This window comes from Athalia rosae, chromosome 3 (genome assembly GCF_917208135.1).
Source record: "Athalia rosae chromosome 3, iyAthRosa1.1, whole genome shotgun sequence".
Classification (NCBI taxonomy): Eukaryota; Metazoa; Arthropoda; class Insecta; order Hymenoptera; family Athaliidae; genus Athalia; species Athalia rosae.
Genome location: NC_064028.1, coordinates 17,007,367 through 17,027,493, shown reverse-complemented (window position 1 = coordinate 17,027,493; position 20,127 = coordinate 17,007,367). Strand labels below are relative to the sequence as shown.

At 39.5% G+C, this 20,127-nt stretch overlaps 1 protein-coding gene across 2 annotated transcripts; it reads right to left on the bottom strand.

The window, feature by feature from the left end:
- Positions 1-87: 87 nt before the first annotated feature.
- On the bottom strand, positions 88-20,079 carry LOC105683454. 2 transcript variants are annotated; one of them, XM_048653222.1, is made up of 9 exons: positions 18,049-20,079; positions 15,510-17,235; positions 9,392-9,512; positions 5,549-9,258; positions 5,233-5,390; positions 4,889-5,090; positions 4,600-4,797; positions 360-4,514; positions 88-207 (listed from the first exon to the last, which is right to left on the bottom strand). In XM_048653222.1, the coding sequence occupies exons 3-8, from the start codon at positions 9,420-9,422 to the stop codon at positions 3,681-3,683; spliced, it is 5,133 nt and encodes a 1,710-aa protein (XP_048509179.1). In that variant the 5' UTR covers positions 9,423-9,512; positions 15,510-17,235; positions 18,049-20,079; the 3' UTR covers positions 88-207; positions 360-3,680. The 2 variants fall into 2 exon arrangements, with proteins under 2 accessions (XP_048509179.1, XP_048509180.1); XM_048653223.1 differs by lacking the exons at positions 88-207; positions 9,392-9,512 and having other exon boundaries at positions 991-4,514.
- Between the last annotated feature and the right edge of the window lie 48 nt (positions 20,080-20,127).

Below are 20,127 nucleotides of genomic sequence, written 5' to 3'. Positions count from 1 at the left end.
GTAAATACTTGTCCCGTGACTGAAATGACGATAAAACCGACAATAAAGGTATAAGAAGTTCGGGTAAAAATATTAAATTTTTATGAGTGTTTGTTACTTCGTTTAATTCATACATGGCTCGAAAAATGACAATGGATTAAATTATGTAAATTCGTGTACCCCTGGACACCAGTTTTGTGGATGCCTCCTTGACACGTTGTTGATTAGCTGAAACGAGGTAATAGATCAAATTGGAGCTTAGGAAAGGTCGCAAATGACATTACATAACATAAGAACTTTAAAAAAAATTAAAATGTCTTGCATGATTATTTTACTAGTCGTTACTCGTATCTATATTCAATAATCAGTTAATTACTGACGTAAATCGCAAGTGTCCACGAATACCTATGTTTTCCTTATATGGTTAGTCCCTCAGCTATGAATTGTATACTGATTTCGAAGCAACGCAATTACGTTAATTTGTTGTACTTCTTTCAGAAAAAAAGTGTAACTGGTAGGACATACGGTTATAACAGATGCAGTCTTCAGAGCTGAAAACCATACAGGTGTATAACAGCTGTGCCACGGATTAAAACTGTGAGTACCATCGAGTTTGTAATTTTCCTCAGACTGAGCAATGAAGCAGGCTTCATCTCTGATAAGAGAATATCTCAAAAGGATGATCGAATCTTGATAAAATAAAATACCCGTATTCACTTCGACCGCCGAGTAGATTATACCATATAAATTCCAACGATCCAAACATGGCAATCACAAATACCAAGCACAGCAGTAGGTGAAAGAAAACAAATCTCAACCGATGCTATAGCATTCCTTCAAAATTCGTCGCAACTAATGTCAGCCGGGAGACTCAACATACTTCGTGAAATATGCTTATTAACTCGTATGTACGCAGGTGTTGAACACGAGTTCACGAATTATAGATGCGTTCAGACTCATAATTATCATTTCATAAGGAGTGATGATGTAGGGTACATTGATCTTCGTAAATAGTGAACATTAAATTTATTGACTCTCTTTTTATCGGTACAACAATCAACAATTATTCGTGTCTATACACCAGTTTTTTTTTTTGTTTTTTTTTTTTTTTTACGGACATCAGGTAACATTTCGTAATTTTTAGGGGTGGTCACATTACTGGGTCTGCTTATATTATCATTATTATATATTTTCAATCGGTTGTTAATAATTGATATGAAACATCAAACATAACATCGATCGGAAATACCAAAACTAATTGGTAATATATAATAACATATATCAACGATGTCACCGTGAATGCCGAATAGATTGTTGAAATAAATTTTGAAAAATCACACATTTTCGTATCACAAAATTTGTCGCCTGGCAAAGCTCCTAAATCCGGTAAACAAACGAAGAGAAGGAAAAGAAAAATTGAAACTGCAATAGGTACATCATAGATTTAAAACTACTTACATGTAATTTGTACGCACGGGAGATTTACCATTCAAGATACGAAACGGCCTCTCACACTAGGCCCCGGAAAAAGGAAGAGAAAAGAAGTGGCAGGGGGTGGTTAGCACATGAATGAAAACCTATCGTATTGCGGTACTAATGAATACCTAGGCTTATGAGAATCAGGTAATAATAAAATGCAACCCTATTGGCAACCTTCGTAGAAATCTCCCGGAAAATCTCAACCCCGCGGTAGTACAATCCATTTTAGATGTTTGAATAGAACAAAATAAAAAAAAGAAGCTATTCACCCGTAGGTGAAGACAATAAATCATCACAGTTGTCCTCTCGAAACCCTTATAAAATTCTATGAGAACGCCGCGGGAAAATCCAAGTCGGTCTACCCCATATTGTCTACCTCGAATTGATATCATATACATCTCGGCCAATTACCACGCTAACTCTTCGTACGTTTCATTACATTATACCATTCGAGGTAGGTAGAACAACATAGAAAAGCACCTCAGGTATTCTGTACCACTGGAGAAAACAATGTAGGTCGGTAATGACTAAAAATTAATGCAACAAGGTACCCTAAAATGAACGCGTGTCGCTCAATTTCGGGATTACCCTGTATACGAAAAATACCAGAGAGAAATGTGGCGACCAGATGTTTCGCTATTTTAAAACTGTATACCTGCTTAATAATAATTATATTATATTTGAGAAAGGAAGAGTATTTGGTAATCTAATGAGCATGTTGTATTGTCAAAATAGGCATTCGACAAAAGTAGAAAGAACCACATATGAGGTAGTACTCGTATTTTCGACAGTCATTGTGAAATGCATATGACTGTGAATATGAATATAAGTATGAATATGTAGATGGATATTAAGTAACTAATAGTAAATTTAGGACGCAACAAAGTATAAAATTAAAAAAATTGAAAAATTAAAACTTATCGAGTAAAAAAGAAGCTGACTAATAGGACCTCTCTGTTATATGAGTTTTTTTTCGCATAAACCTAATTGACTGAAGGATATTTTGCATTTTAGATAACACACTTTGGTATTTACATGGTAACGTTAAAATCAGTCCGATACGTAATACAATTAAGTATATGATACTATGTGTGTACACATATTTAGCATTGATCAATCAATCACCACTCTCATCTGACTTTCAGATACATATAATAATTACCGCGTACACGGTTTGTAGTTTTAGATAAATGAAAGAATTAGATTTTAAGAACGCTCGCCCGCACGTTCTGTTTATTTAATGCGTAACGTATATTAATATAGAATCCATACCGACAGTCAGGCTTTACTTCGATATCGACCAATACACACTGATCACCGGGAGGCCGGAGATTTTATTTTATAATTGAAATATGACATGAATTGAGATCCCGATAAATGAAATACGATAATCACATGAGATACTTGATCATTTTAAAATGCTCAAGGACTGACTGTATATTTTGTATTCATTAATTTTACCAAAAAAACTTGAGGCCAGAATATCATACGATGACGATTTACCATGAGACTTGAAAAACTATCAGGTGGCTTGCAGTATTGGATAAAATATCATTTTCATAATATGTGAATTATTATAACTAACTAAATAATACCTTTTTATGTGTTATTCAGGGTTTAGTACACAAAGTTTTCAGATATCTGATACTTTAATTCCTACTGCGGCGATTCTTGATTTTTTTTCAGTGTTTTACGGAATATCGTCTTCCACGTTTTGAAATAATGAATACAAAATATTTTCTTGTCATCTCTGTTATCGCTAATTTGAAATGGTAAAGGCGGTAATAGTAACATACGTAGTCTACAAATTACTTTCAAGTAACCATGAATATGCAATACGTAGATACAACTAACTTAGGACGCGTATTCCAGTTCGTTTAGGAACCGCTATAATAATCTACAGTATAATACTGTTGTCTAACTGAGTTTTAATAGTTGTGCATTTCGAAATACACCGGAAAACTCTTAAAATAAACTAAACATATCGAACTACGTATTACACGTATAATATATAACGACTTAATTAATGATAATACGATAAATAACCAAAGTAAAGAATATTTACCCATAACTCCAGTTTACTCATTGTGTGCCCAGACACAAGCACCGAACGATCATTGCTCAATCAGCGAAAGCTCACAATGTGACGCACAACACTTTTCGCTACTTATCGGAAAACTCACTAGAATGATGGCCCCATTGAATCATTGATATTTTCAAATTTAAACGACTTTTTTCAACTTGGGCATCTTTGTTGCGCATTCCATGAAATGGATGGCCCAGTGTTGAGCCTGACAACTTTCGTTGCAATAAAATGCTGTTTCACAACCGTTACAATTGAATTTCGGACCAGCCGTTCCGCATCTGGAACACTTCAAGGTACTAGATCTCTTCAGAGCTTTGTAAACTTTGCCTAAATGAGAAATCGCCCCAGATGCCGCAGGGTCTAGGGGCTTCGTAGGGATCTGACTCTGCATAGTCGTACCGGATACTGCTGGAGGAACGTTATATACAGGAGCAGAAACCGTGACATTGCCACTGTCTTGGGGCAAATGTGGAATCATGGCATCCTTAGGTTGATGCAAAGGCAAGGGTGGAGGATTTTGATACAAGGTTGGGTAAGGCCATGGATTGTCAACTGCATTAGGCATAGTATTGTGAAGGTTGAACGACGGGCTCTTGTAATCGTGATGGTAGTTAGTCATTGCTATCCTCGAGTAGGGGTACGACGGAGGCGGTTTCAGACGTTGCTGGGGCTGTTGTTGCGATAACATGGCGGCAGTGCTGGCTGATGATGCATGATTTACTTGATTCTGGTACCCTTCCGGAACTGATGACCACGCAAAAGTTGGCGTGGGATAGTAGTGTCGCAGATTTTGTTGATTGGAAATCTGCATTCTAGAAGGATCGTAACTATGATTGTATTGAGATCTACCAGCAGGTTGCTGGTACATATGCATCGTGTACATAGAGTATATTTCAGCTCCAGGGTAAACAGGTGATCGATCAGCAGGATTGTGATAGCTCGGTGAATTTGGTGGCACGCGAGGTTTCATCTGTAAACAAAAAAAAAAAAAAAACAATGTTTAGAAATTCGAAACATGAAATATTACATTTCTTTCCTAGGTTTTAAGTACTGACCGTCTGATATGGCCGTTGTTGGAGATTACCCTGCTGTTGTTGAAGGCTACTTCTTTGATTTGTGAATCCGTCAAGCTGTCTTTGTTGCTCAGACGGGAAGTTGTTTGGTAGCCAATTTTGTGACACATTCCCTACAATAGGGTGGTGTCGAGGGTTGTTGGCAGTTGCGTCCATTTTATACTTTTCTGCACCAGGCTTCTGAGTAAACAGGAAGTAAAATAATTGTTTTCTCATCCGAGCGGTATAAGAGACGGGATCACGTCGTAAAAAACAAGTAGGAACTCCTCACCTGATACTTAGCTGTATGACCAATCGTTGGGCGGGGACCAATCGGTGCACGAGATGAAGGGTTATTCACTGGTTTTACGATAACAGGTGCCCTATCCATCTGTGTTGCCCAACTAGCAAGTGTTGGAAACTGTTCAGTCATTATTCGAGTATTCACGTGACGAGGCAGGTTTGTTTGCATCGTTTCAGTATTTTGAGCATGGCTGAAAGGGTTCCGAGAAAATTTCAAGAGCTGAATAAATTTGATAGCGCAGTTTTGCACCTTGAATAAAAATATTAATTTTTCTTGCGAATACAAATTATCGTGCAATTGACCAGTAAGCTATGATATAACTCAAAATATACCTTGGTAGATTAGCAGAAGCGGAAAAATTAACAGGTTCTTGAGTTTGGGAATTCTGCAAATGTGCAGCCGGTATCGATGTATTGGCGGTACTTGCTTGGTCAGGAGTGAATTGATCTAATGATTGAACACCAGACAGCAGGCTAGGCCATTGTGGAATCTGGAAAAACATCAATTATTAATCAATTAACTCGTATTAATTATAATATAGTCGGATGAGGCTTAAATTGTAATTTGGGAACAGCATCAGTCAGTACGCTTTATCCTGAAAGTCATATTAGTACGGAACAAATCTGGGAACACATTGTTTTCATTCACCTGATGATTCGGGCTGAGTTCCGGAGACGGTAGATATCCTTGGGCAGTTAGATTCCTGTTGTAAGTTGGTGGAAGGGGTAAAGCTGAATGCCCTTGCAATGGTGAGCTTAGATTAATATTTGCACCTCCGTTGTCCTTGGAAAACTGGCTACGGACATTCCCTGTCGTCTTATAGTCGGCACGATGAATAGGGTAATTAGTTTGATGGTGAATGTTAGTATTATCACGGCTGATCATTGCAGGAACCGCGCTTGATGTGGATATTTTGTCAAGATTAGCTGCATTTTGCCTTGTTACAGCTTTATCACCTCGCAAACAATGTTTGCAATTACAGTTTGGATTGATTTGCTGCTTATTAACTTTTTTTGGAACTGTGGTCACATCTGAAGCACCGAACGGCAGATTTTTAGCGAGGTCAGTTGAAGCATTCATTGAATTCTCCGATTGTGGGGTGTTATGAGCGAAGTATTCCAAGGTAGCTATACAACTTTTGTACGGTGATTTTCTATTCGAATATTCTGAGTTGCTGACGGCAAGTTTGGGATCCATGTCAGACGCAGCTGTTTGAACCACTGTATTTGGTCTAATGAATTGGTTTGAAGAGTAGTCCAACACATATTCATCATTCAGGCGAGGGTCTTCGGTAACGGGAATAGTAAAGTTGCTGGTATTGTCACTTGTGTTTTGGACAGTTGGTTCGTGTTGTACATCCAATCCGGACTGGCCTTGGGGAGTGAACTCTTTTTCTAAGGTCGTGATCACAAGTTGTAGCAAATCCTCTGAGCTCCTCTCAGTTGAAGCCTTATCACTTTCATTGGTTGGGTGTAGGGGTGACTGCAGCGCAAGATCTACAGGATCTGGTGTTGGCGTTTTTTGCACAAGGTCTCGTCTGACTTTTATTCTCAATGGCTTGGGAGTTGGATCCTCGATATTTTCAAGCCTGTTGAGGTGGTTCTGAGTATTTTCCAACTCTCTTGTTGTAGTAGTTAATTTTTCTTTCATCGGGTTCTCTAATTGTGAGGTATTATCAGCGATGTAATCCAAATTAGCTGTGCGACTTTCGTGCGGTGATTTTTTATTCGAATACTCTGAGTTGCTGACGGCGAGTTTGGGATCCATCTCAGACGCAGCTGTTTGAATCACTGTATTTGGTCTACTGAATTGGGTTGAAGAGAAGTCCAACGCATCTTTGTCATTTCGGCAAGGGTTTTCAGTGACGGGAATAGTAATGCTGGTGGTATCGTCAGTTGTGTTTTGGACAGTTGGTTCGTGTTGTACATCCAATCTGGAATGGCCTTGGGGAGTGAACTCTTTTTCTAAGGTCGTGATCAGAAGTTGTAGCAAATCCTCTGAGTTCCTTTGAGTTGAAGCCTTATCAGTTTCATTGGTTGGGTGTAGGGGTGACTGCACCGCAAGATCTACAAGATCCGGTGTTGGCGTTTCTTGCACAAGATCTCGTCCGACTTGTATTTTCAATGACTTGGGAATTGCATTCTCGATACTGTTGAGCCTGTCAAGGTGCTTCTGAGTATTTTCTATTTTTTTTCTAGTAACATTTAGTCTTTGATTCAGGAAAGTGAGTCGTACTGGGTCAGACGTACGGGTAATTTTACGCAATACGGTCGCTTCATCTTTAGCAAACTTTTGCAACCTCTTTCTGAGCTGAATCTTGCGGCTCTTGACTTTATTTTCATCAATTCGAGACCTAGCTTTAGAGCCGGGTTTTGAGTCCCCTTTCAAGTGATTTACAGTTTTCTGAGCTTCCGGTAAGTCTGAAGTGTCTGCAGATCGTACTTCAAGATCACATGGAACATCACATTGCTTTTGACACTGGATCTGAGACTGTGGCTGATCTTTTTCGTTCAAGTCTTCGCTCTGCTGTTGGTGATCAGTGGGTAATACGAGTGGAAATGCAATCTCTGTGGACGACGTTTGTTGCATTACTGTATCAGCTTTTTTAGTGAAAGATACCTGATACTCTGTTGAATTCGCTTTCGAAGTATCTTTTAGCCTGCTTATTCGAATTTTCATGTGATTCAACTCTTCATTATTTTTAGGCTCATCCGCTATGGATTGGGTTTCAGTGAACAAGGATACTGGTTTTGTTGTCTCAACTGGGTTATTATTAGCTTTGTTACTTGTGTCATCATCTGACGGTACTTGCGGAGTTGGGAGCCGAAAGAATTCTGGAGAACGTCCAGGTATTTTAATTTTTACCCACGTACCACCGTTCAAGCATGGTACACTTCCATCACTAGGTGAGGGACTTTCAACCATTTGATTTGGTGTAGTCGGGGTTGAGTTATGTGGTTCATCACTCGATACATCATTTAATACTCTGACATCAATTATTGCCGCCGAGGTTGTAATCGAAGTCGAGTCAAGGTTTTCGAGATTTGCTATTCTTTCAGGTTGTATTAGTGTATCGCAAGCATCATTTTGTGTATTTTCTAGGATTGGCATGGATGGCAACGCCGTTTCAGTTTCATTGATAGTCGCTCGGGTGTCTGGCCTACTCACCTGTGAGTTAACTTTCGATTGATTTGATATATTTTGATTGATACCGGATGCAGATCTGCTCCGACTATCTGCAGAAGTAGCAGCATCATTTTGTCGGATTGTTGGATTAGTTTTTGCTCGATGAGTTATATTTGGTTTACCGATCACAGTTACTACATCCTCTTCGTCACTCACGAAAGTGGTCACATCATTTTTTTGACGCCTTTCGTTGCCCACATTTGCACTAATAAAATCTTTTGCGTTTACGTCGCGAGCTGTTTGTACGTTGATCTTTGAAAATAATAAATCCTGCTGGTTCATCGCATCGGCTACTGCAATTGGTATAGCTACAGGACATTTCGGTATTTTTGAGTCATTTGGTAATTTTGACTTGTACGTATCAACCCAATCGCCCTTTTCACCCGGGTTTAGTGTCGACGAATTCGTCTTTTCTCCAAAATCCTGGGATTGCGCAGACTTAGACTTACGATATTTGTACATCTGTGAAAACAATTTACTATAAGTCCGTTGATTCTTTGATTTGTTCCACTTGATTTCCACTGACTCTTTTTTTTCCAACTTTTTAACTTTGGGGGCCTTCTTTTTCCTAAAAGTTTCACAATCACCATCGATACATTGTAGCGTCCTCTTACTGGGAGGACTGATGAATTTCTTTCCCCCCGTATTTGTCGTTGATGGAAAGTCGGAAGATTTCGGCCTTGTTTCATTACTTCTACCTTTACCAGACTTTTCACTAACATATGAAGATGCGTGTCTTTTGAAAATTTCCATGGAGGTTCTACGAATCACACCAGGATTATCCCAACTAGTTCTATCGTCCAGAATGTCTTTGTCTTTCGAATCATAAAAATTCATCTCCACAACCCTTGGTCGATTTGTTTCATCTTTGTCTTTATCACCCCCTTTCTTGTCACGATTATTATCGATGCTTAGTAAATTGTTATTTGATGGGTTGCGGACATTGTTTGACGTGGTTTTTTTTTCCAAGTCGGATCCAACTTGATTAAACCGAGAATTCAGCGGTGATTTTGCAACAATAGTTCGAGTCGGATGCGGCGGTGGTGGCCGCAGAGGGAGCGATCTGTTCGGCTGAACCGGGATGCCATGAGGCCGATCTTTTAGCGCAGTTGTAAGACTGTGACTGAGCCTGTTTGTATCAATCATCACGATTATCGGTCCGCAAACAGTAGCTGGAAAACATAATCCAGGATGTTAAAACTTCGATAAATTCGAATAGTGGTTATTTTACAAATTGACGAGTTATGAGATAGCTTTGGACGAAAAAAAAATCATAGTTTTCGTCTTATGAAACGTGTTTCACACCTGGATAAATATTTGCCTTTCCCTCAATCATGTTCCAATGAAACGGAAGACAACAACTTCGCAGGATAACGGCTGCGAATTTTTTATAACAATAATCGGCTCCTGCTCGTTTTCTTTTCGACTACAACAAAAAATTAAGCTTGCCTTTATATGTGTAAGTCATCCATGCACTACTCCAGATTGCCAACTACGCATGCAAATGCAACTTCTAACGTCACACGACTTATAACTAATGAACCCTCCGATTTGGGCCGCTAAGCTTATATACCCCCTTCCCCAGAGGCATCGTCTCCCTCTACACGCGGCTGAAACATGCAAGTAGTGGGGGTAGTCCTCAAGTCAGTCGTCGGGTAGCGTTACAGCGCAGAAGTTCTGTGGCGTCGTGTTTCACACACAAACGTCCGGGAAGAATCGACACATTTTTTACTAGGTCACGTGGCTATGCCGTGAAAAACGAACCCGGATTCGCAGTGAGCGGTTCCGTTCGGAGATTGTGGCCCAGTTATCAACGTTGTCGTTAAACGTATCAGTACCGCCGACCAATTTTAGATAAGGCAGCGTTTATTATACGATTCATTTATCGCATCAAAAACTCGGACAATTCGATTGCCGTTGCATCGAATTCCTCCTCGCTCGACGTCCGAACTAAACGAGATACAAATTCCATGCAGTTGATACCTGATTTCTATTAGTCGGCATCGCGAGGCGTGTGAGGTACAGGACACCGCATACGAAGACTAAGATTACAACTCACGTTTCGCTGGCTCATCACTGGTGCAAATATCCTCAAGCTGCATTATATTCTTGCGGATACATTACGAATTCGAACGAAGCTGTTTATTTATTCAAAATATAATCCTTTGTAGTCTGGCCGTCGTTTATTGTTTAGTCTCCGCGATTAAAACGGGTGTAGAATTTTGATTACTACATACGGGCTATTCCACGGGTACACGACACCGCGGCAATACCTCTACTCGCAAACCTAAGGGGCTCCGGTGGATGCCGAACTTTTCTCAAAACACAGCAGCTTGTTCGTTGACCGCGTTTTGACCGCGGTTATTTATTCACGCGCAGTTGATACTCCGAAGCGGTGTAGAGACGAATACCGCGACAAAGGCAGCCGTACAGGCGTTCGCTATCCACGCTATTCACACCATCTAACTTTGATGAAACAGATTATGCTGTTTCGGTCATCTAATTGCGTTGCATCCCGTCCGTAACATAACTAATAAAACGATTGTTCAGCATAACATGTCCTTTTGCTTACTCGCTGGTTCTCAATGGCAAGAGTCTCCGCTGAGATTACAACACGGTGTTATATTATATATGCCGAAATTATAACGTGCGAATGACGAAATCTTCTAGGATAAGTCGAGACGTGTTTATAATAGAGTTGACGTCTCGCGGACGGCAGAATGATGGTTCAGTTGTCATTTGGAAACAATATATGAACACGAGAACAACGAATGGTGCAAGCGTACGTCGATGAAAAATGGCCCCGCTGAAATATCCGTATGTCTTTCTTGATGAGTGAAATCAACCTTAGAAGGTATTTACAGTCAAAAGTTGTACACTTCTGGTTCATATGATGAGTGTGCGTGTTCGGTAAACATATTTATATATTAATGAATATTCGCACAAATTAATCGTACAACGACGATTCTTCGGATAACATAGCTATGGAGTGACAACGATTCCCGCATCATAAGCACGCCGACAAACGAGAGGGATGACAACTGCTCCTGCTGCGGCAGACTTGAAGACCGAGAATTTCGTCCCTTTCATAAACTACCGTTCCACGCCTGACCTATATTTGCCTATCACGTCAGAAAGTGTTCACGACATATTTCTAAGTACCTGAATGCGTTATATTTTCTCAATACGTACTGCCAGATAATATTCTGGAATGTTACATGAAATTTTAGGGTCGTGCCTGTTGTTCATTCGTTCCAATCGTGCCGTTCTTACGTCAGGAACAAAGAATGTTTCACTTATTCATTCTGCAGAAAATTAATCTGAGAGTATGATAATCGGGTATACAAAGTATATTTATATAACGACAGCATGTAAATATACCCGGCAACAAAATTAACCGTGCACCCAGCGCGGCTTTCGGCGAAATAATAGCGATTTTCAAAATGCTGTAAATTGATGAAAAAATGTAAAAGAACGTCATTCTGGGAAGCATTTCAAAGGTTGAAACTTCTACTTCAAAATAGTTTTTGAAAATTAATCTCAAGATCATTTTTGACCCCGTGGCGTAGATTCGATTGCCGAGTCGGGAAACGTCAGGGAAAACAAGTTTTCCAAAATTCTCCACGGACTTGAAAAAAATAGCGAAAAACTTTTGAGATAGTCATTTTGTAGCCTGAAATCTCTTCTTCCAAATGGTCTCTACAAAGTTTCATGCGTGATTTTTTGACACTGAGTGATCCAATCTTCAGCCAAGGCACGCCATTGAGGGCAGGATCGACGTGTAGGCGCAAATCAACCACGCGCGGGTTAAAAAATCAATCAATCAATTGCGTTTTCGATAGTTAAAAATTGAATAACGTCACTCAGTGTCAAAAAATCGTGCATGAAACTTTTTAGAGGTCATTTTGAAGGAGATTTCAGGCTACAAAATGGCTATCTCAAAATTTTTCTGCGATTTTTCGACTGAATAATATCTTTGACATTTTTTCATCAAGTTACAGCATTTAAAAAATCGGTATAATCTCGCCGAGTGCCGGGGGCGCCGTTGATTTTATTGCTGAGTGTACAAGCCACAGGTGAAAATCTCTGCGAAGAGCCAAGGGCGAAGAGGAGACACGGAGCTGCAATGCGCGATGTACTACGCTGATTGTGAGTAGTATGCGTATAGGTATGATAAAAATACCCTACTATTTTATATTTCGTATATACATGTACCCGAGCATACCTATACTTTTATGAGATACCTGGTAGTGCTAGGTGAAGCCAGGAGTAACCAGGTAAATTATTGATTCCACTGGGATGTCAGCTATTACCAGGAATTGGTAAAGCTGTTATATGCAACCCGGGCAACAGCGGTTCCAACCTAGATTCACTCATTCGCTGGTTGTATGGGATAATTTTAGACGCAACATTCTACCTCACCCTCGACCTCATCTAACTATGGGTATTTTCAGAGAGTACACCTCTGCACCTGAAAGTGTGCTACAGGAATTTTTTTTTTTTTTCTCACCCCCCCGTAACTTTTCACCCTCAACTGAGATTCGTGAGAACTCTTCGAGACAAATTACACTTCTTATTGAAAGAAAATTGAAAGTTTAAGAACCAAAAATCGCCGAGTGAAACTCGTTCTGAATCATTGTTGCACAAGAACAAAACCAAGACTAGCAGGTATATTGCGTCATGTTATTCTTTTTCACACGGGTCGTTTGGTCTTCGTTCTTAGAATTCTCAGTCCTTTTTTTCGTGTTTTGTGCCCAGTGTACACCGCCGGCATCGTTACAGGTCTGTGAGATATGTCCTTGAGATTGAGACCCCTGCGAGTTGTTTGGTGATGAGATTGTTGGGTCAGAGCGTCTCGCATTGTCAATGACATTACAGCTTCTCTGATAGTGCAGGCCACGTAGGAGGGTCTCCTCCGAGAGCCAGTATGTTAATGTAATCAGCATGAAGATCACCAATGATTTACGCCTAAATACTCGAGAAAAACATGGCGAACGAATTCTTCAGATGATAACAATACAGTCCTTTCCGTAAACCTTCTCCCCTCTACCCTTTTGCGGCCAAAACTTTTTTGCCCGACTCGATTATCGAGTCTGACAGAGAATAATAACTTTCACCCCCAAATTCTTCTCGAGTCAATAAATTTTGACTTTTTGTCGATTTAGCGAATAGTTTGGAAGGAGATGAAATTGTATCAGTCCCTGTTGCACTGTATGTATGTGTATAACGCAGCCCCGACAATAAGGACACTCGAACGTCCAGATAGAAAGTCCATCGCGATGACGAGGGAGCGTCGTTTCTTGTAATGTTATTCTCTTACTGCCGAGATATCAGTTCTAACGATTACTGGAGATCTAAATTCAGAAAATCCGATACAATACATCGTCGTACGGTTAAGCGGTGTTATATTTCCTTCGGTTGCGTGTGACGTAGAGATGCAGACTGCGCGGAAGTAGGGTGAGAAAAGGATCATTAGCATTGGAGAGAGTGAAAAGTTGAGAGAGTTTTCGAAATCTATAATGGTCCTATTAACGAAACGACGCTTTTAGCATTGAAAGTTTATAACTAGCTTTAGAATTTCTAGGAGCGAAAAATCTAATTAGGGGACTCTCGAAACTGAAAGCAACCCCCTGAATTAGGGTTTAAATATTGAATTCAAAACTGGATCACTCAATTATCTTCTAATTAAATATAATTATATTATGGTTCTTGTTAAAATATGTTTACGTGTATAGCGCGGTTTCAGTAACTGATAGAGGTCTTAAAAAGGCAAATTTACGTAACGTGAACCGATTATGAGTGGGTGCTTCGTTTAGGAAAAAAAAAAAAAAAGAGTGAAGTAGTTCAAAGAGACGTCACAAATGGTTGAGTAAAAGTAAACAATAAACTTCAGACATGTGGACATTGTGTGCCAGAAAGATCTTTACTTCAGATATTTGGATTATAGATTTTACGCACATTAAGTTGTATCATTAATACGCAGTGGCTCGAGACGATTAACTACGGATAATCACTGTCTGCTGAGGTCCGACTGATAAAAAACGGATCCAGTTTCATAAATGATTCAAGCATTAGAATCACCCACCAACGCCGTAAATTAGGAAAAGGTAACTCAGTCATGATCTAACCGATCATTATGTATCTTACGTTTCATTTATTTCGAGTAGAGAAAATTGATACTGCTTCATTTCCGTTTCATATCTTGTTTTCCTCTTTTAATATCGCTCTTCCAGAGCCCGTTTCTCCCGTTTTTCTTTGGGGTACACAGGCCTATATCATATCTACGCTGCAGCTGAGATAACGGATTGCTGATTATTCCACACTTCTCACAAACGTACTACATGAAATATGATACAGCCTACAGGTTTCCGTTCACCGTGATCTTCGCCCTTGCCCCTTTCCAGCGTGGGATCGCTGCACTTTATCTGCGCAACTTTTAAAACGGCGGCCCCTTTTTTAATGCAATCCTACCGAGCCTTTTTTTTTAAGCCCCGAACAAGCGCCACGGTTTTTTTCCCACCTCATTCGAATTCGAATTGTGGTGTGAATAATTTTCGCATTCGATCAGTGGTACGATAATCATTCGAAATCGAGAAGGATGTTCCCTGGACCCGGGACGTGACCAGCGTGTAATTGCTGAGGGAAATATGCCCCCATAAAGGAGTACCGCAGTTGATTCAAGACGGTCAAATATCCGATCTACGATTGCAATACCGAATGTTCTGCATCCGATCTGCCTAATTAGCCGATATAGAATGCCAGGGGGTATGCGGTTGTTCACTCCTCTGATCGTCGAATGAAGGAATAAGAAACAAAGTATCGGGTTACGACGATTACATTTCTATATCGTTTGTGTAATCGCATTACCAACGGTTCAAGTGTCTCAACAGATCAGAGGAGGTATGTGGAACGGTTGGAGTTTGAGATCCGTTAAACAGAACGCGCTCTTTCGCATAGTCTATTTCATCCCATTGACATATCGCCCCCGCTGAGAGAGTTTATTGGTATCTCGGTTACAGCTGGGGGGGAAATGCCTTTGATTTTCTATATTTATCGCATCATTCCGTCAGCAGTTCTGGGTATGCCGCAGATCATATCTAAGGAAGGAATGTCTTTTCTTATTTTTTACGAGAGCTAAAAAGGATGGCGGACTCGGAGGGTCGTCTGAGAGTTCGTTCATTCTCCCTAGTCAATTTTTCAAGTATGGATTATCGCAGGCAATTAGTCATTATCGGTATATCTGCGAGAAGGGTTTCAGATACGAAATTAACTTCGATTCAATTTTTCATTCCACATAGAAAATTGAAATTTTTTTAAAAACTGAATGGGCGATAAACGTGCTTTCTTGTTGAATCAGAGGCGCTTACGCTTCTCTCCATAACCCATAAAGCTATCTCATAAAATAATCATAACCATGACTCACCTATCGCGCTCACACACATAGAGCCCACGTCGGGTTTAGATTTGTATGGTTTTTCTCCTTATTCTTAATTTTTATTGGCCAGCAATTTTAGTTTACTTTTTTTTTTTATTGTTACTTGTTCATCCTTGAAGAAGAATAAAACCACCACAAAATATCTCAACCACCGATCATTGTTTGGTTCTCGTTCACTCAGTTGATACAAAAATTGCACGAAATATCCAATGGAATTGAAATTTCCGATCGCACGTGAAAATTGAAATCACCTTTGATAGTAACATGTATCCATTGCGTTACATCCGAGTTATCGCGTCACGTTTTTGTTAGTATACGCATGTACCATTTTAAAAATAATTGACATTAATATCATTACCACCGATCCGCGAATAGATGATAAAACTTCAACGCCACCGTAAATTCGCGCCTCGTATATTTTACCTCCGCTGTCAAACATCGACGTTCATCACATTTCAATACATTTTTATATACACACCGCGTCGTAGTACTTGTACACGTGACATTTTTGTCTCACTGTCTCACTTCCTGAATACTGCAATAAAAAAAATATCTTACGCGTCCGAACGAACTTTGGGGACGCGTCCAATGAAACTGAATATAGTTGTTATTTTTTCTCACTTTGTATCACTTTGTTTAGAAATGAAAATAAAAATTCACTTGACCTTTCTTTGTTTTCAATTGACATCACGGGGCATGGCGGAGTAGGCAAAATTCACATGAACGGGTGGAGATCAGTTTATCAAATGTTTGGCACGTGGTTCGGGTAGTTTTCTACCAGGATTATGACATCCTATGAATTCCGAAAACTTGGATATGTTGAACCACGAATATCTGTCTTCGTGGGGTCGATTACCAGCTTTAAATTTGAATATTGATGATCGCTTCTCCCGCCGCATCGATGCCGGTCGCATTGCACAGATCTAAAACGCGTTGATGATGATCAAGGAAACGCTCTCGAACGACAGTAGAGCGTCACAGTCGGCGCACGAATGTTGCCGCTTCGCCGAGGCGATGGTGATGGATTAACGCCACCTACTAGTCAATGATTGGACTAATAAAATGACAAATCCCCGCCGCCCGCGCTCGTTTCACCCAATTCCATCATCGCTCCAAATGAACTCTCTCGAAGGAAGAGGATGTCGCGTATTGCTTTTACTACGCATCGAAACAAAAAAAAAAAAAAGAAAGAATTCTTTGGAACTTCAATTGAGAATTCAATTAGTCACGCTTTATTATTATCATGTACTCGGCGCCTTTCCCTCCAGCAAAGACAGATCTACACACTAGTTCACTGTCCGCTGACTATGATTAATGCATCACGCGTATAATCGTCACAAATTTATTGAAAAAATAAACGGGCTATTATCTGCAAGTACATTGAAGTAGGGAGATATCCCCATATCCATATGCCACAGCATGAGGAATGTCACTATGTTTATCTGATTCATCTGTGTGCCGTTGAATAATATTCTTTAATTGCAATGTATTATTATTACAATGTAATATTCTTTGATTAGTAAACGAGTATTTTAATGAGACGACAATCGATTTTGCGATTGAATTCTGATAAACAAATAACTAATAACCGGTTGAAGGAGGCACGTCGATTTTTTAGCGACGAAGGGTCGAGGGAGAGATTCCTGCTACTTCTGTTCTCGTGTATTTGATGATAATATAAAAGATTTTCATCACTACATTGAATAAGATCCACCTGAAAAGAATAATTTTCCACAGAGATGTATATTTCATATGAATTTTTATAAGTATGACTTTTTTTTTTCAGAAAAATTTTGGCATCTTGATCTCTATACTTTACGCCGTGTGCATAAACGACGCGATTTACGTAAGCAAACGGCGATTGAGACTCAATCAGCGCTGTCAATTATGCGAGTTGTTTATAGATAAATAGGACACTGTGTTATATCAACTATAAAGATCTATTTCTTGAACATAATATATCATTTTCTTTTCTTACATCACTACATCATTCACTAGGTATATTAATGAGAATTCTAAGCCGTCTTATCGTTTCAATGACCCCTCTAACCGCCACGTACATTACGTAAACACGTACATCGATGCAATTTGTAATTGCACATCAGTTTTTACATAAACTTTTTATAAACTCTAGAGAGTAAGATTATACATGAATGTATGTAATTTATGTACTATATTATCAGAACAAGTCACGGGAAAAATTCCTCCGAGGTTACCGACAATGATTCTATTGATTTCTTTACATGCGATGTAATTCAAATAGTCGACAAAAGTTTTATTGTATTACATGCTCTCGACTCTCGTATCCGCGATACAGTTCTAAACAAATTTTCACCGTGAACTACAACATTCCCGTTCAAAATATGAAGTAAACTCCACGACTCATTGTCAGCAATGATGCAAATTTTTGAGAGCTGTACGCTGGAACGAAATGTTACAATCGCGGTCGTTGTTCGACCGGGTTCAGTTTCATAAGTGTTTACAGCAGGTTAGTACCAAAAAATATATTTATCTAACATATTGTTACCGTCTTCAACTACGTTCCTCTCTTATTCTTTCTTAATTTTCCCGCTGCTTTTCTCGTTGTTATGTTTATTTCGTACACGTGCACTTTTATAGCATCGGCTAACTCACCGAGAAACGTTTTATGCCGAGGGTATTTTATGGCGAGGGTTTTACTGCGACCTTTTTTTCTTTTTTTCGTTTTTTTTTTTTCTCCATGAGATACGCTCATCGGAGTTGCACGGATCTGAGTGAAGAGGAATGTCTGCTTAGTGTCAACTGTTAAGTGCTGAAGGAATTATTCGTTCGGCGTGTATGAGGAGGTACACGCGAAGAGTCTGGACCACATGTCAAGTTCGTTGGCAACAAAATGCTGGGAGAAAAATATTAGTAAATGTAGCCTTCATTCGCAAAACTAATTGCAAGGGTTACAATTGCGGCGAGTAAATTTCTACTCGTACAGTAGATAATATAAACAGGTATACGATATCTACATACGTCGGTGAATTTTCAATTCATTTACGTAATGGTCGTCGAACTCCTACAGACTGCTGAACGTGTAGTTTTATAAACACGTTAACCCATTGAAACGAAGTCTACCCCGAAATGACTCAATAATAATGGTGAATAGCAGCTGCGTTTGATGGTCTTACCACTTATGGTGGTTATTTTTGGTTTATTTTTTCTTTTTGTTTTTTTCTTTATAGTTTCAGTATGCCACATACGTGCCCGAAAACTTGCAGTCCGAACTATATCTGGGTTGACACGTTCAATTGCATGAGAAGCACCCTGCGGCACACAATTTTAACGAAATGAAAAAGTAGGTATATGGAAAAGGGAAAAGCTTGGGAAAAACGTCGGTTGTGCTACGTGGACGGAAATAAAAAACTGAGAATTCTATTTGCATGGAAAAAATATAAGTGCTCGCGTTGAGTGATGAAATGGAAGTAACCGCCGCTGGTCGTATCTTCTTCAATCTCTGGTTTCGTGGAACAAATCGATACGATAAAGCTAATCTTCAGACGAGCAGTAGAAACGATGAGCGGTATTTACGAAGAAAAAAAATTGTTGCAATAACCGGTTTTGAACTAGTAAAAAGGATATAAACATAAAACCAGTCCTAGGGTCCAGCTCAATAATTCAGTTGTGCGCGCACTGTGTCACATTTTTACTTATTGTTAGTTATCCTAGTCGCAACGGTGTCGTTATAATATGCGGAATTCATATTTACTCACATTTGTATGTTGGAACTAACGTTGTACCAGTGCGTTTCGCGCGCGTAATATTCTCATTATCATATGGTACTCTAATTTCATTTATCGCTAGCATACTTTCGCCTACATTGTTTCGAGATATTCACGTTAAAAACTATGTTGCGAATTCCAGACGACGGATCTCGATGTAAATCTTTCCTGGAATTATCCATCGACATTCTTGATAATTATACCAATTTGTCATGTTTTACTCTTCATATACTTCGCCTCTTTTCAACGTTGAAATCCTCACGTTTTTTTTTCTAGAAATGAATCCAACAGGGAATTCATATTTTTTTTTTGATATTTCATCACATGTAATTGCAACCCTCGTCCATCAAGCTTTCGCTAATTTATTATAATTCTACTAGCATATCGGTATGATTTACAGCTGACAAATTTATAAGTATGGGTGATGATATCTCTCGATCATTCGGGCGGCCAATATAATCCTTTTAGTCATTACCTAATGTACACCAAAGATAATACATCTAGCCGAATCGATACGTCGAAACCAACGAGCAAATTAATTTCAGTAATTCTCGCCAAGCCAAGAACTTATTCATGCGCGAAGTGAACTACATATGTATTCTAAAAATATTCAACTGATCGGGAGATTATACATAAAAAATTGTGTCGAGCTGTACAATCGCGCGTTCGGAAGAGCCACGCGAATGGGTTGCAGCATTTATAAAATGTATAGTACAACGCGGTGGGTGGTCGGCGGGGTTTCTCGGGTGGGAGATTTTCCCTGGACAGAAACACCACGTGGACTTAACGTATTCGCTGTCCGATGGGTAGACGACACCGTGACGTATGCGAGGATCGCAAAGGTCGTCGCATGTAAGTAA

Bases quoted from the DNA above. Each gene is read 5' to 3' on its own strand.
- LOC105683454 (XM_048653222.1), bottom strand. From the start codon at position 9,422: ATGATTGAGGGAAAGGCAAATATTTATCCAG. The intron at 5,091-5,232 runs GTATATTTTGAG...GAACCCTTTCAG, and splicing joins GCTTCTGCTAATCTACCAAG to CCATGCTCAAAATACTGAAA. The intron at 4,515-4,599 runs GTCAGTACTTAA...TTTTGTTTACAG, and splicing joins AACAACGGCCATATCAGACG to ATGAAACCTCGCGTGCCACC.